This window comes from Dendropsophus ebraccatus, chromosome 5, assembly GCF_027789765.1.
Source record: "Dendropsophus ebraccatus isolate aDenEbr1 chromosome 5, aDenEbr1.pat, whole genome shotgun sequence".
In the NCBI taxonomy this organism is placed as follows: Eukaryota; Metazoa; Chordata; class Amphibia; order Anura; family Hylidae; genus Dendropsophus; species Dendropsophus ebraccatus.
The window spans coordinates 52,268,556-52,296,146 of NC_091458.1; the positions used below are offsets into that span (position 1 = coordinate 52,268,556).

The 27,591-nt window shown below is 41.1% G+C and overlaps 1 protein-coding gene across 1 annotated transcript; it reads right to left on the reverse strand.

The window, feature by feature from the left end:
• Positions 1–1,266: 1,266 nt before the first annotated feature.
• Positions 1,267–8,031, reverse strand: LOC138792578 (keratin, type II cytoskeletal 6A-like). Its single transcript, XM_069970173.1, has 9 exons — positions 7,260–8,031; positions 6,941–7,161; positions 6,296–6,356; positions 5,962–6,057; positions 5,255–5,419; positions 4,878–5,003; positions 3,885–4,105; positions 3,055–3,089; positions 1,267–2,971 (listed from the first exon to the last, which is right to left on the reverse strand). The coding sequence occupies exons 1-9, from the start codon at positions 7,923–7,925 to the stop codon at positions 2,541–2,543; spliced, it is 2,022 nt and encodes a 673-aa protein (XP_069826274.1). The 5' UTR covers positions 7,926–8,031; the 3' UTR covers positions 1,267–2,540.
• Between the last annotated feature and the right edge of the window lie 19,560 nt (positions 8,032–27,591).

A 27,591-nucleotide genomic window follows, 5' to 3' on the forward strand; every position in this document is an offset into this window, starting at 1 on the left:
ACACACACACACACACACACACACACCAATCACCAAGTCTACATTGTCTCTGAGGACCATGGGGGAGATTTATCAAACATGGTGTAAAGTGAAACTGACTCAGTTGCCCCTAGCAACCAATCAGATTCCACCTTTCATTCCTCACAGACTCTGGAAAATGAAAGGTGGAATGTGATTGGTTGCTAAGGGCAACTGAGCCAGTTTCAATTTACACCATGTTTGATAAATCTTCCCCATCATATGTGCGATTACAGTTCAGTTACAGTCAGTGACTCACAGGTGACATCTTCTCTGATCAGTATTTCAATTGAAAAGGGCTCAAGGGGGCAGTTAAACTTGTCTGATGGCTATATATATATATATATATATATATATATATATATATATATATATTTATTTATTTTATTTTTTTATTTTTTTCAGCTTGGTAAATCAAAGAAGAATACTATTGATTCACTGTGTCACAATGGAGAAGTTTTTATATTTATAAGAAATCTGTAATGTGTATCCTTTAAGAAGGGTGGGTTGTTAAGGAAACTATAAGACAGCCATCACGCACAGCAATTTTTGTGGAAAACTAATTTGAGCCAAAACTAAGAGTGAATTCAAAAAGAACAAGAACTATAAAAGAAGGACTTATTCTTCTGTCTCCTGCTAAAAACACTTAAGGCTTTGGCTTAAAACTACAGTGGCAACTTTCCAAAAAAACTGCAGTGTGTGACCCGAAACTTTCTAGGAAAAGGTGATTACAAAATGATACATTAAGCAGATGAATAAAAGTACTGTGGAATTTAGTGTTTGTACATGTTAGATTACCATTGTCTGAACCTACCAGTTTCCATAGTAGACCATCCAATATGTATAGGGGTGTCTCTCAACTTCTTTCCTGATGGTAAAGGTTGAGGGAACGAAGAATAGAACATGATGGATCTCAACATCATCTCTTGTCCTTATGGGGATAAGCCATCACTAGAGGTATCGGGCTCATCCCCCTTTCTATAATAAGAGCACAGTCATGCTCAGTCAAAGAAGGAAGGTCGCTGGCCACATCAATAGTAATATATCATAAAAACTTTCCTTGTGTTTGTCACAGAATGATGCCTACCCCTTTAGTCTTCAATACTGTTATCAGGATTCGTAATAGGGTTAAAGTGTCAACAAGGTATCCTGGGATGAAGAGCATTTGCTTAAGATTCTGAATACCAAAGAATGTAATTTTTTTTTATCACATTCATCTGGCAACAATAAATACAAATCCAACACTCATTGTGTTTTATCATATATGCAATTTATTAGACAAACAAAACAGCTTGATAGGAGGTTAATGTTTAACCAAATGAATTGATGTTGTATCTAGAGCAAGCATCACATGTAACCATAGTACAGTATTACAAGCATGAAGTGCAATATACAAAACATAACATGCGCAGATGTCCAGAGTATTGCATAGAACAAGATATAAAGTATTTTTCAACCCTATTTTGCTCACGTGTCCTGAAAATTGTTCCTTTTTATTCCATATTTCGGTCAATATAGTTATCTCCTCAATTTTTTCATTTTTTCACTGAAAACTTTATCATTCTTGTTTGACTACACTAAATTCCAATATTCTCTACTAACTTTGAAACTTTCAAAGAGCTTTAAGAGGTTTTTATGTGAAGGCCGTAGACAAAGTCTAAACATTGAAAGGTTGGTGGCCTCTGGGGATATTCACCTCCTGACTATAAACCTGGTGTAAAGTACAGTCACCTCTGAATGGTTAAGTTTTCAATCGTGATGGATTTTAAGGTGAGTAGGAAGAGGTGTAAGTATTTCAAGGATGTTATAAAATAAAAGAGCAGGACAATTCTGACAGTAGTACACTACTGCAGTTATTGTTCATGGTTTTGCCCTAACAGTAGATCTTTCCGTACGCACATTTAAAATAGTACTTCCGCTTATAAATTTATGAAATCTTTAAAATATTCCTTTTTAGTTCTTACTCCCTTCTTGCTCAATTGGTTTACCAAGGTCGAATTCCCTTAGCAAAATATGTTATCATAGAAACAAATTAAAGACTATACTATTTATTTCTATTGTTATAAGACAAGAAATAAAAACATCAAAGTATATCAGAGATTTACAGGATTACAAGGAGAATTGCTATTTCAAATATCATGAGTTGTTACAAGAATACTGTATTGAAATGGAAAATACAATTTCATATTGTGGTGGTAATATTGTAATCGGGCAAATTAAATTCTGCTGCCTGGCTATATGGAAATATTACAGGTGTGGACCAGCTTGGCTTTAGTGGGTGGTGGGGCTACTAGTTAACAGTAATCAGTTTAAAACTTAAGTGGTAGTGTTCACTTGTGAGGACATAACATTTGGAGACAACAGCTGGTTTCCAGCTTATAACAGAATATGATGAAATGCCAGAATCATATTATAAGTGGCTTCAAATGGCTGCTTGATATTGTTGTTGGAGTGGAGTGAGGCATGTGGTAGAGAAAAACATAACCTAGCAGATAGAAAAGAAACTTGTGGTAAAGGCAGACTTAATTGATTTTTCTGGTTGATGAGGAAGAGGATGTTTTGGAGACAATTGTCATGCCTTGCCTGCTTGAAGAGCTAAAGCCCCCTCCTCCACCACTGTAATCTCCTCCTCCACCACCCATGGAATATCCTCCTCCATATCCACCACCTCCACCAGAGGCATAATCAATTCCTCCTCCTCCGTATCCACCAGCTCCTCCTCCGTATCCACCGCCTCCTGCTCCGTATCCACCAGCTCCTTCTCCATATCCACCACCTCCTGCTCCATATCCTCCTCCAGCTCCAAATCCACCACCGCCGGCTCCAAATCCACCACCTCCAGCACCAAATCCACCACCTCCAGCACCAAATCCACCTCCTCCAGCTCCAAATCCACCGCCTGCTCCTCCTCCTCCTCCTCCCATACTGTATGAGGTGGTTCCACTGACCACAGCTGTAAAAAGAAATGCTCACATTAGAACAGAGTTGTTATCTATTCCACTAAAAACATAAATGAGATAATTCTGGATTACTTACAGATGTTCACTGGATTTGTGATCTCTCCTGACATCCTAAATTTGAAAATGGAAAAAATGCACCATTAGATGAAAGTAAAAATGATTAATACTAAAATGGAATATTCAATAAAATGATTGTCTGTACACTGTGTGTACCACTGAATGCAATGAATAATGAATACTTTTCAACCACAAATTAGTTCAAGTTTTTAAGTTAGATAGATTAGCTTACTACATCCTCGGACAATTGTTAAGTAGTAGTTAATGGCTATTTGAGGGTGGATACTAAGAATTTCAGTCAGTAACCACAAAAGGAGGTCTAGATATCATTATATCATTAAAACACCAACAAATAGAAATACAAGGGGAGTCAAAAGTCCCTTTTATTTCAGAAAGAAAAAGAAAAATTCCCTGAATACCCAGGGAGGAAGCCGATCTTTTAGGCTATGTTCAAAATATGGCTTCCATCTTGAAAACCAGTTTTTTCCAATGGGAAGGTAGTCATGTAGCATATCAAAGATCAGAATTGTCTCAGTAATCAATTACCACAATCATATTTGCAATAACTTTTGGTTCAACACAGAGAGTTATCATGCAAGTTCATAACAAGCTTTCAGCTCTGTGTTCAGCACTATGGACAACACATTATGCTGGTTTTGTATTCTTTGCCTAAACAACTATAATAGTATAGTACTGGGTGATATTCGTCTATATTTTGCACATGGACACATGGTGCCATGATGACCCAAATGTTTCCAATTGAAATTGTTAGATCTCACATATATGTGGAATTCTGATTAGTTCACGTAATACATAATACATTTGATAAAATGGAAGCTCATGCCATACCTGCTCTCTTCTCCTTCCAGCAGTTTTCTGTAGGTAGCAATCTCAATATCCAGGGACAGTTTCACATTCATGAGCTCCTGGTACTCACGTATCTGCTTAGCCAAATCTTCCTTGGCCTTTTTAAGAGCTGCTTGGAGCTCATCAAGTTTCTTCTGGGCATCTTTTATAGCAAGCTCACCGCGTTCTTCGGCTTCTGTGATAGCTGTTTGCAGATTGGCACACTAAAAAGAAGAAAAAATATGTGTATTAAAATATCATAGACTTTTTATTAATGCCCATTTTTTAATGTAGAGAGTTATATATACTGTATGAAAGGCCATATGACCAGGAAGCTTTTACAAAAAAGCTTCAACCCATCATACACCCATGGCATATCCTGTTGATCTTGTATAGCTTTGATGGTGTCAGATTTTACTATACTATACTGCACTACAGATATGTGAACATAAGCATGTAGAAGACAAAGCACCAGATGGACCTGCAGGGCTAGTAGTGTATTATTCTGTCTAGACAGAGCGTCATATCCGAAGAACTGTCTGTAGTGCAACCCTGACAGCCATTATGATGACCTTAGAATGAGGGATGTTTACAAAAGTTATGTAGAACATGTATTTTATTATTTAAACCACCTTGTGAACTCATAAAACAACATGGGTTGAGTGACCTACAATATGAATAATTAAAGAATAAAACTTGTCCAGAATTGGTTATGAAAAGATGATCTAGGTTACTATGACTTGCAATAAGTACCACTAAGTACCAAAGACAATTTCAATCCCGTTCTCCGATTTTAGAGGATGAATTAGGATGAATTCAAAACAGAAGCTGAGAATTAATTAGACAGATGTGGCACCGCCCAAGCTTTTGCTTGGCAAGCATGCCATAAACAGGGCAGCAGTAAGCTATACTGATGATAGGGCTGAGCTCCATCAAAATTAACTCTTTAGTTGAGTGTGAATCAGAGAAATATTAGAGTTTTACTATGACTTTTACCTGTTTCTTTACGCTTTCAATTTCAGCCTTCAGCCTTTGAATCATACGGTTCAGATCAGCTATTTCGGTCTTGCTGCTTTTAAGATTGCTACCATGTTGGCCTGCCGTTTCTTGCAGTTGCTGAAACTATAGAGGAACAAATTGACATTGTATGAATTCCATAAGTGGGTAGTAATAATTTCGTAAGAAATAGCTAAGCCTATAAAAGATATCATTATGATCACTGTAGACCACTGGTATCCTGTATATCTTGGTCAATGAACAACAGTAGTCCATTGCAAAATTGTGAATAACCAGAGGGTCATAACTTTATTATAATTTGTGATTACAGAAAAGCACCTTTGTATTTGGCAATATAAACATGGCAATGTGATTACCTTCATGGCGTATGCAGCTTCGGCCTCTGCTCTGCTTCTCTGTGCAATCTCTTCATACTGAGCTTTAACCTCAGAAATGAGGCCATCTAGATCTAGAGCTCTATTGTTATCCATAGAAAGAATGACTGAGGTGTCAGAGATTTGGGTTTGAAGATCACTCATTTCCTGCAATGCAAATACAGCAACTTAGTGGTCATCGAAAGAAGTACAATTTAGTTCAATTAAGTCAATTTACTTTAAGGAATTCCAACTTTAAGTGGTTTTCACCAAATCCCAATAATTACTCATGTATAAGATAGGTAATATGCCTGATCATTGAGAGACCTTACTGGTCTGATAACTAGAAGGACTATAATTTATGACTTTAGTTCATAAATATCAACTGTGGAGAAACACCTCTAAAAGACGAATCTCCTTTAATCTAGACTCTTATCCATTAGCCTATGTATCTACTAGCTACAAAGAGAGTCTTTTGTTCCAGAGAACCCAACACAATTATGCATTACACAAACAGCCCATTGGTTTAAGTGAGGATTGTGCAGTATTTCCTGCCTGGTTCCCACTTATTAGATTACAGCTAATTGCTTGACCCCAAAAGTGTGACACCCCACGATCAGCTGATTGTTGGTCATTTGGATTGTCTAAAGCACACAACCCATGAAATGAACAGACAATGCATTGGTAAGGTAATCTAGACTTTGACTTACTGTATCATAGAGTGTTCTTAAGAAGTTGATCTCATCAGTCAAAAGATCTGTTTTGCTGTCAAGCTCCACCTTGTTCATGTATGCAGCATCCACATCCTGGCAATGATTTAACAGTATAGGTCAATGAATACAGAATGAGAAGACATATTGAGACCTGCAGAAAAGCTAAGTGGCTAAACCTCAAATGTTCTAAATTGTGGGAAAACATCATGTATGTAAGCCATGGATTATACAGTGGCCTAGGTAAGGCTAGAGTTCCCTATACAGAACATGCATTAGGAGCACAATCACTATAGAGAGTAGAAGACATTGCATCTGGTATACATATGCTCACCTTCTTAAGGACCACAAATTCATTTTCAGCAGTTGTACGCTTGTTAATCTCATCCTCATATCTAACAGAAACAAAAATGCAATTTATATTGTGTATACTGCATATTTATGCATGTTTATGGCACTTTAAGCCCTGTCTCTCATTCTAAAGTATCTAATGTGGCGTTCAGTAAGTAGATCAAAACTATATAAAGTCTAGTATAAACAACTAATAAACTAATAAAGTCACATTTACTAAATACATTACTTGCAAGCTACCCCTGTGCTACCCCTGTAGTCAGATTGTGTATGGTATTCTAATTTAGTTCCATTCACTTCAATGGGACTAAGCTGCAAAACCACACCCAAACTGAGGACAGGAGAGGTGCTGTTTCTAAGCCTAGACAACCCCTTAAAGGCATAACATAGAAAAACACATAGTTGCTTTAACTATGTTAGCTTATTAACTTGGAAAACTTGGCTGCATTGTATTAATTAATCCCATAGGGATACAAGTTCTGGCACATGCCCACCTTCCTGGGCCTAGAATAATAAACGTTACCACTATGGAACAACCTTTCATGTTCTAATTTTTATATTTGCTGTACAATATTTCTATGATGTGATCACTTAACAATAGTGACAATTGGACTGTATGAAATCATACTTGTTTTTGAAGTCATCCACAAGGTCCTGCATGTTTCTCAGCTCTCCATCCAGACGAGTTTTGTCATTAAGTAATGAGTCTAGTTGTCGCCTCATGTTACTGATATAAGCTTCGAACATAGGCTCAATATTGCTCCTTCTTGTTCCCCCTTTTTGTCCTTGCTCCTGTAAGAAGCTCCATTTTGTCTTTAGAACTTGATTTTGTTGCTCCAAAAATCTGACCTAAGATGTACAAACATATACAGAGCATATAAAACAATGACAAAACATTCACATAGCATAAATACAAAGTCAATTAATAGCAGGTTACAGTACATTACCTTGTCAATAAAGGTGGCAAATTTATTGTTGAGGGTCTTAATCTGTTCCCTTTCTTCTGTTCTCACTTTTTGGATAGTTGGATCAATTTCCAAATTAAGAGGTGCTAGGAGGCTCTGGTTAATGGTTACTTGTTGAATTCCACCAGGTGGGCACACAGGAAAATTTGGTCCACCAAAACCTGCATCAGGGAACATTCCACCAGGTCCACCAAATCCTCCTCCAAGTCCCCCACCACCAAATCCGCCTCCCATTCCACCACCTCCTCCACTGCCAAAACCATATCCTCCTCCAGCTCCCATTCCACCAGTATATCCTCCTCCACCTATGACACCTCCGCCACCTGCTCCAATACCCATTCCATAGCCTCCACCACCAACACGGGAATTAGCACTAATAGAAATCCTCCTATTTCCCCCAAGGGAATAACAACTTCTAGAGCCAAAGCCACCAGAGCGTCCTAAACCAGCACCGCCACCACCTCCACCACCTCCACTCCCTATTCCTCTTGACACAGAAACTGAACTAAAGCTGGTCCTTACTCCTCCACCACCACCACCACCACCACTACCAAAACCACCAACACCTCCTCCTCCTCCAAGTGAAGATGCTGAGAAGTTCCTGCTGCCTGACACAGACTTACTACCAAATGACTGGCTCCTACTCATTTTGATAAATTTTGGGCTGAAGAAAAATGTAAGAAATGAATAAGCTGATCCACAAAAGCAGAAGTCAGAGGGAAGGAGTCTAAGCCCCTCTGTGCAGAGAAGTCGTTGTCTCACCTTTTATATCCTCTAATAAGTGGGTTTGGCTGCCTAGGGAATCAGAAAATCAATTTACTGTAATCATGGGCTTGGCAGATTTGGCATGCCTGGCAGCACATCTTTTATTTTAGCTGCTTATTGGATTGATAAATTGGGACACACCTCTAAATGAAGAGTTAAAAAAAAAGAATTCTAAGAGATATTACTTCACTTGGCTTTGGGGTTACGAAATCCTTTTATGTATAAATTAGTGAACATATCCCAGAAGAGATCTCCAGGCTACTTTTTTTTTCTATTTTATAACCAATGTGCAGAACCAGCATATTTAATGTTGTGTTCCACCTCTTCATGTCAGCCCGACATATGTCAAACTCCATGCCAAGTCATTAATATGGAAATTACACTAGAAAACAAAAGGTTCTTATATGGTCTCCTTTCTATGATACAGTTAGAATAGTAGACTATAATCTAAACTAGTAGATAAACAAGCCTACATTAGATACACAAAAATAGACTAAAACACTATGTAATCTAAGTATGTATCATGTAATCTGCCATGTATACATCCATAGTCATATTATACTCAAAACCTATAACAGATTTATAACTTTCATTGAAACTGGCCATACACGACATTAGGTGTAAACTAAAAGTTTGTTCGGCAGACAAATGTCTATCCCAATCTCCCCATACATATGGCCATTCTTATGTTCATTAGGAGGGCTAAACCACTGCCAGGCACTTCTGTTGGTATCTTATCTCTCTTAAAAAAAAAAAAAAAAAAGTCAGGTGGTTGAAATCCAACACATGCAACCCTTCTCATCCCACAACAACTCTCGAGGAAGAGTCGTAAAGCCCCACATACACCTCAAACAGTTGGCTTGTCCCCCCAATGTCAGTAGAAAGTGATTTTGAAGTTAACACCCTATGCATGTTTATTTTATGTATGTCTTGCCTATGTTTTATTCAGGAGTTGTAGGTGAGATTACAGAATGAAAGCAATGAACCAAGCAGTAAGATCACAGTGAGTTCACTGCAAATTGCCAGTTTGGAACAAGCAGATAAAAACTCGGATTTACTATTTCTGTGCATCTTAAATCATGCTTGTTTTGTCAAAAATATGCAACTTTTTGACATCTACAAAACACATAACAGAGCTAAAAACTGAGACTTCAACATTGTTCGTAGATTCGTGTCCTTTAAACCCAATGTATGATTTGCGATTTGGATGTAAAGTCGCATTTTTCATACCACACGTAGATACAGTCAAGACAAAGCAGATCCCTAGACCTAGCATGAAGCCACATGAGACTTACTAAAGTGCAACTCCTTGACAGCAAAGCACGGTGTAAACACGGTGTCATCTGCTTACAGATATCAGTGTCTACGCGTTATAATTTAACAAAGCTTATTTTTATTTTAAAGTGCAGGATACATTTAAGAGCAATGAGTTGTTAAACATATCAGCGTTCTAAGGGCTCATTGGGCTCAGTTCACCTATTAAAAAAAAACATATTTGCATAGATCAGCAAATCCCATTACATAAAACAAAAGATCATTCCTGAAATTCACATGGGATAATGTAGTGATCAGCAATAAAAAAAGCTTCACTCAACACTAATCACTCATCTCTATATTAATCATAGTCTATAAGTAATAACCTGCTCACCAGAGTTCATAATGCCATTGAAACAATGCCATAGATACACCTTTTGGAACAATAAACCAAAATGATCTATCAATTTCCAAGTATTGATGATACCTGGAGATTCAAAGGGAAACATATCAATTAGGAAAACATTCCATTTTAAATTAGGCTAAATCCTACAATTAAAGGCTTATTCTTAGGTTGTCTGTCATGAACATTGTATTGTGGGTCTCCATCTCTGCTCTGTACTTTAGGGCCCTTTTGCACAGGCCGATGCAGTGGCAGATGTGCAGGCAACTGACAATGATTTAATTAGCTGCACAAAAGATGCGAGCATTTTCTCGTTCATCAGCTGATTGCTAGCCCTTTACATAGGCAGATTGTCCTGCAACCAGCCTGTGAATTTTAGGTAGTAGCTGCATCTAGTATTACAGCTTATTATATTTAAAACAGAAAAAAATATTTAATTTACCTGTTGTCAGAAAGTTATACAGATTCGTAAATTACTTCTATAAAAAAAAAATAATGGGGATTTGCTACTGCTCTGCACAGTTCCTGACACGGACGGAGGTGGCAGCAGAGAGCACTGTGTCAGACTGGAAAGAAAACACCACTTTCTGCAGGACATAGAGCAGCTAATAAGTACTGGAAGAACTTAATTTTTTTATTTGTTTGTTTGTTTTATTTTTAATAGAAATCATTTACAAATCTTTATACCTTTCTTACACCAGTTGATTTCAATTATTTTCTTCTCCGGAGTACTCTTTAAGGTGAAACAAACTGTAATACCAGCACAGCCACTATGTAAAGGTTTCTTTTTCTGTCTGATTAAAAAAAATACCCAGGGGCAGGCAGTGACCACCTAGAAATGCTCAGATTAGGGATGGTCCGAACCGAGTTCGGTTCGGGTTCGTACGAACCCGAACTCTCGGCAATGATTCCCGCTGTCTGCACGCTCCGTGCAGTGGGCGGATCCAGCGGGAGGACCGCCTGGAAAACTGGGATAATGCCATAGCCATAGGCTGTATCCCAGTTTTCCAGGCAGTCCTCCTGCTGTATCCACCCGCTCCACGGAGTGGGAAGACAGCGGGAATCTGATGCCGAGCGTTCGGGTTGATACGAACCCGAACCTCGGAGGGTTCAGACCATTCCTAGCTCAGATCATGTCCACATACTGTTAGGACTAGTGGCTCTGAAAATAGGAAAAAGACACAGACAATGAGCCCTAGGCTTTACCCTGCCCACTGTCCCTGCCTACTTGCCGCGATCTGCCCTAAATGGCAGCGAGCAACTGGGCGACCGTCCTTGCAATGGCTAGGAGGAACACAAAACAAGACAAACAAAATGAGGAGAGTCAACAAGCATAGACAAAGGCAAACAAAACACAGAATAGCTCGAAAATTATGGCCAAAAGTGCAGTCTCAGCTGTGCCTTACGCACTGAGGACCTTGCCAAAGTTCCCTCATGAGCATTCATAACATATACATTTTTCATGAGGTGATGCAGACAATCTCTGTCCTCAGAAGCCACGTGCATGAGGAAGTCTGTGTTACAACTGAGGCCTGTGATTGGTTATACGGCCCAAAGCAGTGTGTGCAGGGATGTCATCAGTCAACTTCTGCCAGGCAGTCCAGAGCAGTGGTGATAAAAGACAGGGGGTAAGTAGACAGGTTAGTTTTCTTCCACCTTTTCTTTCACGCTATTTCCGTCTCCCGAGTAATTGTATTTTGTATTTTTCAGATCAGCTGGAAAACATCTTTAAAGCATCTTTTCTACCAAGGACACTCTGTACCTATTCTGTAGATAGGTAATGAAAGTCGGATCATGGGTATCCAACCAGTGCTAAGAGGTATCGTAGAAGTCTCATAGTCCTATTACATAACTGTACAAAACAGACCTATGATACAGCTGTATGAACTAGCCCCTTACCTTCTTTATTTTACCACCATCCACTTATTGGGGTCTTTAAATCAAAATGCCGAAAAATGTTGAAGATGCAGGGAAACAAGCAGCAGCTGTCACTTGGGGTTTAGCAGTCAACAATGACCTTTACTGTTATATAAGTTTAGACATAGCGAACTAACTCACTTCATGACATCTGTAAGCATGGCTTCCTGGGTAACATTCTCTCGTCATATTTACAAACTAAAGTATGTCAAATGTTTGACACGATAAGAGGAGCTGACATGAAAGAATATCAAAAATGCAGAAAATAAAATAATTGGTAGCCATTGTAAAAGAAACTCAATTTCAAATCTCAGTTCAGTAACAGACAGCAGTATTTATTGGTTTATATTGTTCAGTTTACTTAAGTATATCATTAGAATTTTCTTTTACACCTGTATTTTCACTTATGACCTAAAAATAGTATAATACCCTCATATTATGTCAAATGCTGACTAAGGTGTATTCGATATGTTATGGGGGGAAAGGGGGGGGTTATCCTACTCTAAAAGTGATGACATTTGACTTTTTGATCTTCTGGGATCCCCCTGATCCTGAAGGCGTCTGTACAGAAGTTTTCAGCACAGTGACATGCAAGGAGCACTAATGGGCACCAAGTAAGACAGCATATGAATCAAGTCCTCTGTCGCTATATTACACTGTCTTTACATAGCATAAACCTGGGGACAGATGATCTTTATGTAACCCCTGCTGCAGGGGAAGCTGGTACTGTTAGCTACAGACAGGGTTTAACAGCCGCAGACACAGGTGACACAACATAAGGCCAATCTATAATGACTATTAAACAGCAATGGAAACTCAATGGTCTATAATGGTATTGTGAACAGTAACAGTGGCGTAACTATAGGGGTCGCCATGGGGACCGAGCCCCCCCCCCCTTGGCACCTAACTCTATATGAGGGTACTGAGAGGTACCTAACTACTATATGGATGCACAGAGGGGGTTTTCTATTAATATGGGTCACAGAGGGGACTATTATATGGGGGAACAGGAGACACCTATACTGTATGAGTAAGAAGCCTAAAATGTTTGTCTGGCAAATTTTGCGTGGTCAACTTGTGTCCGGATGGAGAAAAACGGCTTCAATCAGAGAAGACATCAACTGTGAGTCACTGGATGTAACTGTACTGTGTGCAGAACCTTTGTACAGCTGGTATCTACCTCTATATAAGTCAGTGTATTGCGATGATACTGGTATTTGTACAGTGGATATTTTTTAGTAATGGTGTGGGTAAGGTAATTGCAGTGGGGAAGGTTTTGTGATATTTGTTTCTTATGTACTGGTATCATTGATCTTGGTTTATAATTTAGTAATTTGATAATTTGGTAACATATATATTTGTTATATTCCCTATTAGTGTGTTCTGGGGTCACTCCAACACAATGAGTCCTCACATAACTATGTGTTCTGATCTCCCACAAAGCTTCCAGTGTACAATACACCTAAGACCATGCAACTACAACAGCTGCAAACACTACAATTCCCAGCCATTACTGCAGTCTGCAGCCTTCAGGATAGAACTACAACCCCCATCATGCCCTGTTAAGAGTTCATGATGGGAATTGTAGTTGTGCAGCCTGTGGCTCTCCAGGTTGCAGAAATACAACCCCCATCATGCCCTGCTGGCAGTTGATATTGGGGGTGTAGTTTTTCAGCTGGAGAGTTAAAGATTGGGAAATAAGGATTAGAGAAGGACACAGCAAAGTCTATTAATTAAGACATGGAGAGAGAAAAGAGCTGCTGCACATCACACCTATGGCTGATACTAATGCCTCTCGGCTACGTTTAAAAACAAACGCCAGGATGTTGGTATATAGTTTGATCAAACCATATTGCCTCATGTACCACGTGCAGGTCCCCTGGTTCACATGAGTCCCTACACTAACTCAGCACTGTGTCGGGACTCATGTGAACCAGGGGACCTGCACGTGGTACATGAGGCAATATGGTTTGATCAAATTATATACCAACATCCTGGCATTGCTCTTTAAATGTAGCCGAGAGGCATTAGTCTCAGCCATAGGTGGGAGGTGCAGCATCTCCCTTCTCTTTTTGTCCATACAGTCCATTAATTATAGGGGCAGTGGCACAAAACATGAGGGGGCACAGTGGCACATTAGGGGGCATCACCTTAGAGTAATTTGACAGGCCTCTGACTGCACCTGATCAGATGGGATGGGGGGGGGGTAATCAGCTCTTAGCTACGCCCCTGAACAGTAACTAACCCATTCTAACTTTTATCTTCTCTGTCAGTATGTCCTTGGTACAGAGTCTACCAATGATCTTTTTCATATGATTCTACTCTCCACAGTCCTTCTTTTTTAGTTTTACTTGCTGTATACACCTCACCTTAATATATTTTTGCTTATATTACAAAGGAAAAAATATCTTTTTTTTTATCAATTCTTTATTTAATTTTACAAGTTAGGTTAGGTTATGTCAGTCATTCAACTCATAATGAGAAAGTACTTGCAAGAGAGACAGCTGAATTACATCCAAGTCCTACAACATACATAACATTTTACATTTATGAACTAATGATCAACATATAACAATATTCAATATAACAATATGTAATATTCCTACGGGAGAGAACACCATGGTCAAACACCATGTAGTTGCGAAAGTCTTTGTATGTTCAACTGTGAATGCGGTTGAATATCTTAATGTCACGATTTTTTTATAGGATAGAAAACAAAGCTAGCTTAAAGTGTACCTATCATTAGAAAAAACTTTTGACAAGTCGCAGAGACATATGAAAAGTTTTGATCGTCAGGGTTGGAGTGTGTTCCTCTCCCCGCTCTGTAACTGTGTGAGCAAGACGGCCGTAGACAATAAACAATATGCAGCCACCTCAGTCATGTGACACAGAGCAGGGAGAGAATGCGTTGCGTACGGACTTCTCACGACTCCTGATCCTTTGCGGTCTGAACATTCATTCTCGACTGATCAAAACCTTTTATATGTCTCTGTGACACATCAAAAGTTTTTGTTTGTTTTTTCAAATGACAGGTAAGCTTTAAAATACATTATTGATAAAACATATCATTAAGTAGCAACAGAATTTATTTATATATAAAAGTTGTCTTTCAGCTGGGCTTTAAGATTAGAATAGAAATGAATCAAATACACCTTCATAAAGTCATGTAGACTTACAAGCGCTATAATACAACCGTTGTGAAAGTCTTGTTATGAAACATTTTAAAGTGTTCCTGTCATCATAAAAATCTTTTGACATGTTATAGAGACATGCCAAAAGTTTTGATCGGTCCGGGTCAGAGTGTTCAGACCTGTAAAGATTGAGAGAAGGAGCAGGAGAGGACCGCGCTGCACCACTCTGTATCAGTAAAAAAGTCAGACACCATGGACTTACAATAAGTGCCCAACTTATCACATGACACAGAGCCAGGAGAGGACCACACTTCGGCCAGTCTTCTCTCGGCTTATTCTCATACTCGGGTGTGAACACTCAGACCAAGACCGATCAAAACTTTTGACATGTCTCTATGAATTGTCAACATTTTTTATAAGGACAGTGACACTTAAATGGGTGTCTATTAGAGGTCCAGACAAAATGTTACATGTATCATAAAACATATCTAATAAATGAGCCCACTATGGGAAGAGGCCTTCATTTAACAGCAAAAGGTGTCCGTCTTTTCATAATGACAGCGCCAAATAATGTTCATTTTCAATATCATTATCAATTCTGTGCTAAATTACCGTGGTGAATTGACCTCCACCTTTTTGTACGGTTTGCATTTTGAGGCCAAATAACCCTGACACATGCATAGCATAGCAGTGATTGGCCAGCCACATCAGGTGACCTGGGTGTACATAGAACCAGGTTACCTGATACTTCATTTACTTGTGTTTTGTTAGCTGACAGGGAGAGCTGCTGGAGCAGGGACAGAAGTAGTGTAGGCTTAGTTTTAATAGTTTGGTAGGCGACTATCTACGAAAAAGACAAAATTCCTTTTCAGATTACTAGTAATCTCACAGTGTAAGACAGTATTATACGGTATACTGATACCAGTAGTGGTATAATATACTGGTACTGGTATATAGCTAGTATACACAGTTGTTTACTATGCTACAGTTTGTATAATTGGACTACACAATACGAGTGCTAGCATTAATCCACAACTACCCAAAAGTGCTTTTCAGGACTAGTGATATCCCTGTGTGACACAAAAAAGCATCTGATCAACATTAGATGGTCTACTCAGTCTGATACTGATCTACCTACAATGACCTACAGTTTTATATATATAGGGGGAGATTTATCAAAGGGTGTAAAATTTAGACTGGTGCAAACTACCCACAGCAACCAATCACAGCTCAGCTTTCCTTTCAGCACTGCCTAAAGCTGAGCTGTGATTGGTTGCTGTGGGTAGTTTGCACCAGTCTAAATTTTACACCCTTTGATAAATCTCCCCCATAATGTATATATACAAGCATAAAACATACTACCTGATGGTTAAGCGAATCCCTCCTGCATGCTCCACCTGCTGTTCCCTCTCCATTTCTGTGGTGTTTCCATCACTTTCTGAGGATTTCAGGTGCACCAGACACCCTCCCCTCTGCCAAGTAGGAGGCTACTAAAAAAATGCTTGAATCTTTCATTGACTTTAATGGGGTTCATTACTCGAACATTCGAGTATTGATAAATAATCGACAGAAATAAAGACCATTCAAGCATTTCAGTACTCATTCATCTGTAGTGCAAATCAATGATATCAAAATAGGGTAGTTTTTTGTTTGTTTTCTATTAAAAAAATAAATAAAAAAAAAGACTACTGTCAGGAGAAGCAAATAGCACGCACAAATAAGGACAGTGAGCCCTGACTAGTTTCTCCCACTGTTCCTGCCTCTTGCCTCAACGGCTCTAAATGGCCGCGGACAACCACAAAGACGTTCCCTACTCTCGATACGTGGAGCACAAAAGAAGGACAAACTAACAAACACAATAAGAGGAGTTAGACAAACCAGGGCAGCAAAGTACAAAAGCAATAAGCAGAAGAATAGTCGGGGTCAGGTGCAGAAGGTCAGGAACAGAGTAAATGGACAGAGCAGGTGAGAAAACTCTAATGGTGAACAGGGAACTGAGCAGCCAGCTGCTATTTACCCAGGATCATAGACTGTTTCCAGCAGCTGATTGGACCAGCCCTGATCCCAGCACCAAGTTCAACTGAGCAGATCTAGCAGTACAGTAACCCCTGCACTGCCAAAAGTCTGACAGGCAAAGCAGGTGTGGCTGGTAAATTCGAACACAATTCAGACAGACACAGTTGCAAAAAACACAGAAACTCAGCGCTCAGTAAGTAATCATTTGATTGCTTATACAGATCAGTGCACAGTAATATGCATATGAATGTGCATTACAGTGATTTGTTAGAGGGGTGCTTGGTCGACACTATACTATTAGATCAATCACACCAAGCGATGATGCTTACAGAGACCTCATGCTGCAATGACAACCACTTGGCACCCTGCAATTACATTGCTGGGATACCAAGTTATCTGGTGGAAAACCAATAATGCAGGTAAAAGCCGTCTTGATTAAAAAATTTTAAATTGTGCAAGTAAATTATTATCTACTCAATACATTGAATTTTCTCTTTTTGGGCAAAGAGGATTGCTTATGTGATCACTGGCTGTTGAGGGTCACCGCAGTGGCTAGTGATTGGCTGTACAGGAGCAGGGAGTTTGGCTTTTAACATGAGTTCCAAATCCTCTACATGTTTTGTTTCATACTATGTGTATAGGCTCTGGCCGGGATTCCATTCATTCACATACAAGGTATGTGTCGTATAAATCAAGGCCTTTGTTGTAAATTGCAACTACGGCCGTGACTTATACAACACATACGTTGTGTGAACATGGCCATTCTCTGTAAGCTCTTGCGAGCTTACAGAGAATGGCCATATCTCTGTATATCTCTGTAATGTCTAATTTTTGTCTATGTATGTACCCCCAGAATTGTAAATTGCTGCAGAATCTGTTGGTGTTATATAAATAACTTGATTATTATTATTATTATTTGTGTACTTTTTTTACTCACTATAAATACTCTTTCTTTTAGTCCAAAGCAGCAGCACATATATTTAACACCCAAAAAATCTGATAAAACATCAGACATTAAGGATTTTTTTGTTACCCGTTAGAGATGTACAGTGAGGCTATGAAGTAGTAGGTATTATACAGGTTGTTCAATTAAAAAGTTAATGAATAATTGCAGGAAGATGTTCCCCATAGGGGCTGTTGCTGCAGCTGATTTGGACTAAGGAAAAAGAGAACTTACATCTGTAAAAATGACACTTGATTCAAATGGGAAAATTATAAAACTTTTACTACATTGCAGCGCTCGGTCTTGGGCAAGGCAGACGTGCCACCAGGCATTCCTTCCTCACGTATTAGTTAGTATAGTTTTAAATTAGATTGTCTTAATGGCATTGTGAAAATATAAATTGTTCTGTTTATATGTTCTACTTCAATGTTATTTCATTTAAAGGGAACAAAATTTAATACACCATGTACTCGGGGTGTTTCTTGTCACCAAATGGAGTTGCGAGCTCCCACACGTCGAATACTTCTAATAAACAAAAATAACACGACCAGGCAAGGCTTAATATTCTTTAAGGGTGTGTTCACACCTACAGGATCTGCAGCAGATCTGCAGCAGATTTGATGGTGCAGATTTGATGCTGTGTTCAGTTATTTAAATGAAATCTGCTGCTGATCCGCAGCAGAAAATCAGCTGCGTATCTAGTAAGTGTGAACATACCCTAAGGGCAGGGGCGTAGCTAACGTCTCCTGGGCCCTGGTGCAAGAGGTCAACTTGGGCCCCCCCCCCCCTTTCACGACCAAGTGATGCTACTGGTAGGTGTATGTGTGTGTATGTAAATATATATATATATATATATATATATATATATATATACACTCCAAGACAGATATTACCAATAACACCAGCATATAGGAAGTGAAAATATTATCACCATATATATTACCGCCATACTGTTACTGTATACTGAGACCAATATTGCCAATAATACAAGTATACAAGGGGTAAATATTACCGCCACACCACAACCACTACCATCACCACCACATTGTTACTGACCAAAACCAGTATACTGAGACCAATAAAACACAGTACCAGATAACAAGTAACAAATATTACCACCACATACTGACTAATACCACCACTGCTGCTACTGAATAAGATCCACTGTACACAGATCACTATCACCTCATACACTCATATAGAGGTGGCCCCAGCTCTACACAGGCTCTATACACCATATACATTACAGTGCAGATATATCAGGTGACTCACAGGGGACGTCTTCTCTGATCGGAGTTCTTTCCTTTTCATCTTCTTCTCCATCTGCCCTGGGCCATTATGAGAATTTCTCTGAGCCACAAATCCACAGAATCTGCCAGACAGACATATTAGTCTTCTCACACTGACACCACCCTCATCTCTCTACACACTGCACATCTGTACTGTCCCCTTTACACCCTCATTTAGTAGGTATAGTATATATAGATGGCCCCCACTGCATGTTGCACCCCCCTTCCCTTATAGATGGCCCCCTCTCCCCCTCCCCTTATAGATGACCCCCTCTACCCCCATTATAGATGCCCCCCCTCCCATTATAGATGCCCCCTCTCCCCCCCCATTATAGATGCCCCCCTCCCCTTATAGATGACCCCCTCTGCCCCCATTATAGATGCCCCCCTTCCCTTATAGATGGCCCCCACTCCCCCCCTTGAAGATGGCCCCCTCTTCTCCCCCCCTTATAGATACCCCCTCCCCTTATAGATGGCCACCTCTCCCCCCCTTGAAGATGGCCCCTCTTCTCCCCCCCTTATAGATGCCCCCCTCTCCCCCCATTATAGATGCCCCTCTCCCCCCATTATAGATGCCCCCTCTCCCCCCCCATTATAGATGCCCCCCTCCCCTTATAGATGACTCCCTCTGCCCCCATTATAGATGCCCCCCTTCCCTTATAGATGGCCCCCACTCCCCCCCCTTGAAGATGGCCCCCTCTTCTCCCCCCCTTATAGATACCCCCTCCCCTTATAGATGGCCACCTCTCCCCCCCTTGAAGATGGCCCCTCTTCTCCCCCCCTTATAGATGCCCCCCTCTCCCCCATTATAGATGCCCCCCTCTCCCCCCATTATAGATGCCCCCCTGTTCTCTTTCCCCCCTTATAGATGCCCCCCTCTCCCCCATTATAGATGACCCCCCTCTCCCCCCATTATAGATGCCCCCCTGTTCTCTTTCCCCCCTTATAGATGTCCCCCTCTCCCCCATTATAGATGCCCCCTCTCCCCCCATTATAGATGCCCCCCTGTTCTCTTTCCCCCATTATAGATGCCCCCCCTTCTCTTCCCCCCATTATAGATGCCCCCCCTTCTCTTCCCCCCATTATAGATGCCCCCCTTATCTTCCCCCCATTATAGATGCCCCCCCTCTCCCCCCATTATAGATGCCCCCCTGTTCTCTTTCCCCCCATTATAGATGCCCCCCTGTTCTCTTTCCCCCATTATAGATGCCCCCCTTCTCCCCCCATCATAGATGCCCCCCTGTTCTCTTTCCCCCATTATAGATGCCCCCCTTCTCTTCCCCCCATTATAGATGCCCCACCTTCTCTTCCCCCCATTATAGATGCCCCCCCTTCTCTTCCCCCCATTATAAATGGCCCCCCGCCCCTTTCCTCTATGCTAAGCAGTATTTAAAAAAAAAAAAACACAAACTCACCTGACAACCCGCTCCCCCGGCGATCCTCTTCTTCTTCAGGCGCTGTCCCCGGCTGATGCGCGGCTGCCGGGGGTGTCCCGTCCTATCCCCGGCAGCGCGGCGCATCAGTGAGCTCCCTGTACGCCAGGGATGGGACTTCTGACACAGGAAGCGTCTCTGACGTGCGCTTCCTGTGCCGGAAGTCAGGGCTCCAAGCAGCTCACTGATGCGCCGCGCTGCCGGGGATAGGACGGGACACCCCCGGCAGCCGCGCATCAGCCGGGGGCCCAGACGAGCACGCTCTTGTGACCGCAAGCAAATCAATGCTTGCGGTCACAAGAGTAATTTAAGGGGTGAGCAGTGCAGTGGCAAGGGGAGGCCCTCGCGGGCCCCCCCTCGTAGCGGGCCGGGTCGCAGTGGCGACCGCTGCGACCCTGGTAGCTACGCCACTGCCTAAGGGTGCATTCACATGTACAGGATCTGCAGCAGATCTGCAGCAGATTTGATAGCACAGATTTGAAGTTGTAGATACAATGCAAAGCTAATCTGGGCCATCAAATCTGCTGCGGATCTGCTGCGGATCCTGTATGTGTGAACGCACCCTAAGGCTATGTTCACACTACGTATTGGACCAACCGTTCAATGACCCGGCTGGGTCACAGAAAGGGCGGTCTCTGCAAAGATCATCCCAGCCGGTACTGTAGTACCGGCCTGATGATCTTTGCGGCCGCAGTGTTCTAATGCGGGCCCATCAGCACACGCCCGCATCAGAACTTCACACAGCACACAATGAAGCAAGCGGCCAGAGCCACTCGCTTCATTGTGTGAACTGACAGGTGTTTCTGCGGCCGCAGAAAAATTATATGTCAGTTCTTTGCGGCGCCGTATGGGATCCCAGACGGAGCATATACTATGTGTATACGCTCCGGCCGGGATCCCATAGCAGATAAGGCAGCGTTCCACACCGTACAAAGTACGGCTGTTGTTGCCAATGGCAACAATGGCCGTAATTTTACGTAGTGTGAACATAGCCTAAAGATGTATTTAATCTCAAAACCTGCAAATTTAGACCTTTGTAGCAAAATATCAACACCCTCGAGTGCGGACACATTAAAGAGCCTTTGTCTTCACGTCCGGCATGGACGTTCCTGAAGTCCGTGTGTCATATGTGGCAGAGACCTCAGTGACAGTTGGGAGGCCAGTAGCTGGCCTAGTCACTCTATGTTTCAGAGGCTTAACCCTCTCAACCCTTTCTCAAAGGGGGGTAGAGCCTCTGAAACGTAGCGTGACTACACCACAAGTCACAAGTGTGTCCCGTCCGTACAGAGAACTAAGATGACTTAAAACTTGCATAGATAAGACAGGCATAACAAACACCACAAATGATAATTTTCTCTTATTGCACAAAAATAAATGACTTTTTGACATTAAAACCCACAGCTATACTTGAACATGCTGTCCAACTGTTCAATGTTTCAGGACATTTCTCCCAGCTTGCTGTTCTCTATTAAGAGGCTTGTTGGATGGTGCTTGGTGGGGGTGTTACACTTTGTGAATGTTAGTGTTACAAGACCATACTACTTGAATTACATCATTAATCAAGTTATTGTGCCTTTGCGTGAACAACGCAGGCCTAATTTCATCTTCACGAACGACAATGCTATAGCCCATCACGATTGCATCATAAGGGAATGGCCACTGGGATACCTGGAAGACTGGGATACCTCAAATTGAATGGCCTGCACTTTCTCCAGACCTGAATCCCATTGAAAACTTATGGGATGAACTGAGCCACTGTGTAGAGGCTCGTAACCCTGTATCCCATTATCTCACTGACCCGAGGGCCACCCTTCAGGAAGAGTAAGATGCCATGCCTCAACAGACAATAAGAAGACTTGTGAACAGCATGAAACGTCATTGTCAAGCTATAATTGACGCGCAAGGACACACGACAAGTTATTGAGTCATTAACACTTTTTTTGTTGGGTTATACCCACTACTGCTGCTGGCTTTTGTTTCAATAATTTGAGATGAAGACATGACATTGCATGCTTCTAACTACAGTAAATGTCCTACTTTCATACTTTTACAAGATGTCAGTGAAGACAGGAAAAAAACATGCACACTATGAGAAAAGGGAAGTTTGGTAAACAAATGTGTATGCAAAAATATTTAACTTATTAAGTCCTATAAAATTACCTATTTTAGTTGAGATGAGAACACCATATTAACACACAGTAAAAATAAAGCAAAATACAACAATAAAATAGGTGTAAAATGCAGTTATATTTTAAATTTCATAATGTGCTACTATGGGAATTCAGAGGAAGGCCGCGCCTCAACCCCGCTCTGAACCGCCATGCTCCCGGCTGCTATCAGTAGCCAGGGATCGCAGCAGTTGGCTGGCACAGTCTGATCGCCGTGCCCGCTAATTAAAACAATTAAATGCAGCTGTCAAACATGACAACTGCATTTGAATGCCATATAAAGTGATCACCTGGTGATCTAATCAGCTAGTGTCAGAAAGTTATACAGATTTGTAAATTACTTTTGTTTAAGAAATTCAAGCCTTCCACTACTTAAGGCCCTATTACACAAAACGATTATTGGCCGTACTAAAACAATATCAGCCATTATGGCCGATAAACGCTTTGTGTAATAAAATTCAACGATCAGCCGACATGCACAATGTTGGCTGATTGTTGTTTTTCAACAGGCTGAAACAGCCTAGCAACAATCTGCTGCCATCTCCCTGTGTAATAGGAGTGGCGGCAGCAGACCGCCCATATCTCCTAAGGGCTCCCCGGATGATCTTTAGCTTCACTTACCTGCTTGCTGTTGGCACGTGTAATAGCTCCGGCAGAGAGCGGGGTTACGAGGAGCAAGTGAACGCTGACCTGACCTGGCACTCACTTGCTCCTCTGAATCGACCTGTGTAATAGGGCCTTTAGCTGCAGTATAACCTTGAAGAAGTTGTATATACTTATCCCCACCCACATCACCACTGTAGGCCCCTCGATGGCCATTTCAACAGGCCAACCTAAAGGTCTAGGCTCCACCCCTCTTGATCAGCCAATACCAATGGCTGCTGAGGGGACGGGGCCTATGCATCAATGATGTCGCGGGGCCTAAGGTGGCGAAGTTGGCGGGGCTAAGTGGTGCTTCTGCCGTGATGCTCCGCCCAGATAGCACCGCCCACAGATGATAAAAGATGACTTTTTACTGGAATAAGCACCATGATGTATGATATGAAATAACGTATAAAAACTGCTAAATTTACCCTTTAAACCTATGTAGGGAAGTCATAATGCAAAAAGGGGGTGACAGTGTCACTTTAAATGCATTTCCACAGCCATTACTCATTGTGTGTTTGTGTGTGTGTGTCTGGGGGAGGATAGTTACTGCCTGGGGCTCCAGCTTTTTATCTTCACCAGACCGGCACACAGCAAGCCAGTTGGCTTCTGCAATCTCCACTCAGCCAATCAGGTGCAGTAGTATCCTGCAGTATCCTGCCTCAGCTGCTGATTGGCTGAACAGACACAAGAGCTGTGTGCTGTGTATGCTGAAGCAGAAGACCAGAGCATAGACCAGGAAGATATGATTACTTCCTCCACTCAGTCTGGCCCCAGGTGGTTGTCGGAATGCATATGTGGGCTACTCTAGATAAATATATACTTATGAAACAGTTATACTATATAGAGTTGTGTTATGTTAAAAAAAAAAAGGGAAAAAAAAGTAAAAATGTAGATTGCTTTTGTTTTTATTCTTTACAATATCCTTATGATAAAAATATCATATTATATCATATACTTGTCATACCAGGATATCATCAGTACTGCTTATCAATTTGCCCCGAGGTGTTATTGCACAATCCATTAACCTCTGTGGTGATGGAAATTAATATAGGAATTATCATTTTAATTAGAAATGAGATTATAAATCATAGGTTGAAATCAAAGGAGGATGGAGCACCTCACCTGTCTCCAGAATGAGCCTGTAGGGAGTATTTCAGTTTAGATGATTTAATGATTTATGTTAATTCCTCAATCCTATAAGTAGTTACTATTATAACTGCAAACTATTAACAGATTAAATCAAACAGAAATACCAAAAGAGTTAAAAAGAAACTAGAAAATAAAAAAGACATCAACTTAAAGTGTCACTGTCAAGAATTTTTTTTTAGCAGAAATCAATAGTCCAGGCGATTTTAAGAAACTTTGTAATTGGGTTTATTAGCCAAAAAAATGCATTTTTATCATGAAAAAGCAGTTTGAAGCTCTCCCCCCTGTCTTCATTTGTTCTCCTATGGAGAGAGCTAAATAAAACACCAAAACAGGACAACAAAGAGTTAATCTACAAATACCTCACCCTTTATCTCCTCTGACAGTCAGCACTGACCTCTCTGAGCTCTGATTACAGAGTTCACCCAGCTCCATGCCTGTAATCCCTTTGTTCTCAGCTTTCTGCTGTCGGCTAACTCCCTCCTTCCTCCTCCCCCCTCCCCTCTCTATAGATCAGACTGGGTATGTCTGATGTAACAAGTCACAATTTCCTGATTTTTTGCAGTGGATGGAAAAGAGGAAGGGGGGGGGGGACCTGGGAAAAGGCTTTTTAAATGCAGATAATGGCATATTTGGCTAATAAACCCAATTACAAATTTTCTTAAAACCGCCTGGACTATTGATTTCTGCAAAAAAAAAATATATACGACAGTGACTCTTTAACCCCTTAAGGACCGGGCCTGAAATGGCCTTAAGGACCGGAGCAAATTTTATGAATTTGACCAGTGTCACTTTATTCATTAATAACTTCGGGATGCTTTTACCTATCCGGCTGATTCTGAGATTGTTTTCTCGTGACATATTGTACTTCACATTTCTTGTAAATTGGAGTCGATACTTATAACGAATCTTTATGAAAAAACCCAAAATAGCGTGAAAAATTGTGAAAAAATGCATGTTTCCAACTTTAAAACTTTTTTGCTTATACAGAAAGTGGTTATACCACATAAATTATATATTAAATAGCATTAGCAACATGTCTACTTTATGTTGGCGGCATTTATTAAACTATATTTCATTATTTTTAGACAATAGGAAGCTTAAAACATTAGCAGCAAATTTCCAAATTTTCAGTAAAATTTCAAAATCAGATATTTTTAGGGAACTGTTCAGGTTTAAAGTGTATTTGTGTGTGTGGGACTGTGTGTTAGAAAGCCTCACGAAGCACCCCATTTCAGAAACTGCACCCCCTAAACTCTGCAAAAGCACATCCAGAAAGTTTTTTAACCCTTTAGGGGAGTCACAGAAATAAAAGCTAAGTGTGTAAGAAATTAGAAAATTTTAATTTTCTGTGCAGAGATTTTATTGTAATCCAATATTTTTCATAATTATAAACCTATTACCAGAGAAATGCACCCCAATATTGATTGCCCCGTTTCTGCAGTTTATAGAAATACCTCATATGTGGCCCTATTGCGCTATTTGACGCAACCACAAGCCTCAGATATAAGGGAGCGCCTAGTGAATTTCAATGGCTCCGTTATTTTTGGTCATTTTTGACTGTACCACTTCAGGTTGGCAGAGGCTCTGGGGTGCCAAAACCTAAAAAACACCCCTAAAGGGACACCATTTAGAAAACTACACCCCTCAAGGAATGTAACAAGGGGTGCGGTGAGCATCTGGACCCCACAGGTGCTTCACAGATTTTCCAAACAATATGGCTTGAAAAAAGACTAAAGTATTTTTTACACTAAAATGTTGTTCTAGCCTTCAATTTTTCATTTTCACAAAGGGATAAAAGGAAAAAAAAAACACAAAACATGTAGCGCAGTTTCTCCCGAGTACGGAAATACCCCACATGTGGACATAAAGTGCCAAGCGGGCGCAGGACGAGCCTCCAAAGGGAAGGAGCGCCAATTGGCTTTTGGAAGCTGGATTTCACTGGAATGGATTTCAAGGGCCATGTCGCATTTACAGAGCCCTCGTGCTGCCAAGACACTGGAAACCCCCCACAAGTGACCCCATTCTGGAAACTACACCCCTCAAGGAATCTAACAAGGGGTGCAGTGAGCATATGGACCCCACTGGTGACGGGCACAAATGTGGAAAAATGTGACGTGAAAGTGAAAATTTTCATTTTTTCACTTTCATGGCACAAATGTGCCCGTCATCCAGGGGTCCATATCCTCACTGCACCCCTTGTTAGATTCCTTGAGGGGTGTAGTTTCCAGAATGGGGTCACTTGTGGGGGGTTTATAGTGTTTTGGCAGCACAAGGGCTCTGTAAATGCGACATGGCGTTCATCATCCATTCTAGCCAAATCCAACCTCTAAAATCCAAATGGCGCTCCTTCCCTTCGGAGGCTTGCCCTGCGCCCACATGGCGCTTTATGTCCACATGTGGGGTATTTACGGACTCGGGGGAAATTGCTCTACACATTTTGTGTTTTTTTTTCTCTTTTAACCCCTTGTGAAAATGATAAATTCAAGGCTAGACCAACATTATAGTGTAAAAAATTTAATATTTCATTTTCACGCCACATTGTTCCACATTTGTGCCCGTCACCAGTGGGGTCCATATGCTGACTACACCCCTTGTTACATTCCTTGAGGGGTGTAGTTTCCATAATAGGGTCACTTGTGGGGGGTTTAACTGTCTTGGCAACACAGGGGCCTTTTGAATGCAACATGGCCCCTCGAAATCCATTCCATCCAAATCCAGCCTTCAAAAACCAAATGGCGCACCTTCCCTTTGGAGGCTTACCCTGCACCCGCATGGCGCTTTATGTCCACATGTGGGGTATTTCCGTACTCAGGGGAAATTGCTCTACACATTGTGTTTTTTTTTATCTTTTAACCCCTTGTGAAAATGAAAAAATCAAGACAAGATCAATGATTTAGAGTAAAAATTAAAAAAAAATTATACTAAATGTTGGTCTAGCCTTGATTTTTTTCCATTTCCACAAGGGGTTAAAAAAGAAAATGAACACAAAACGTGTAGGGTAGTTTCCCCTGAGTACGAAAATACCCCACATGTGGACATAATTTGCCATATGGGCACAGGGCAAGTCACCAAAGGGACAGAGCGCCATTTAGAGGCTGGAATGGGGGATGGAGGCCATGTCGCAATTACAAAGCTCCTGTGCTGCCAGAACAGTAGAAACCCCCCACAAGTGACCCAATTCTGGAAACTACACCCCAT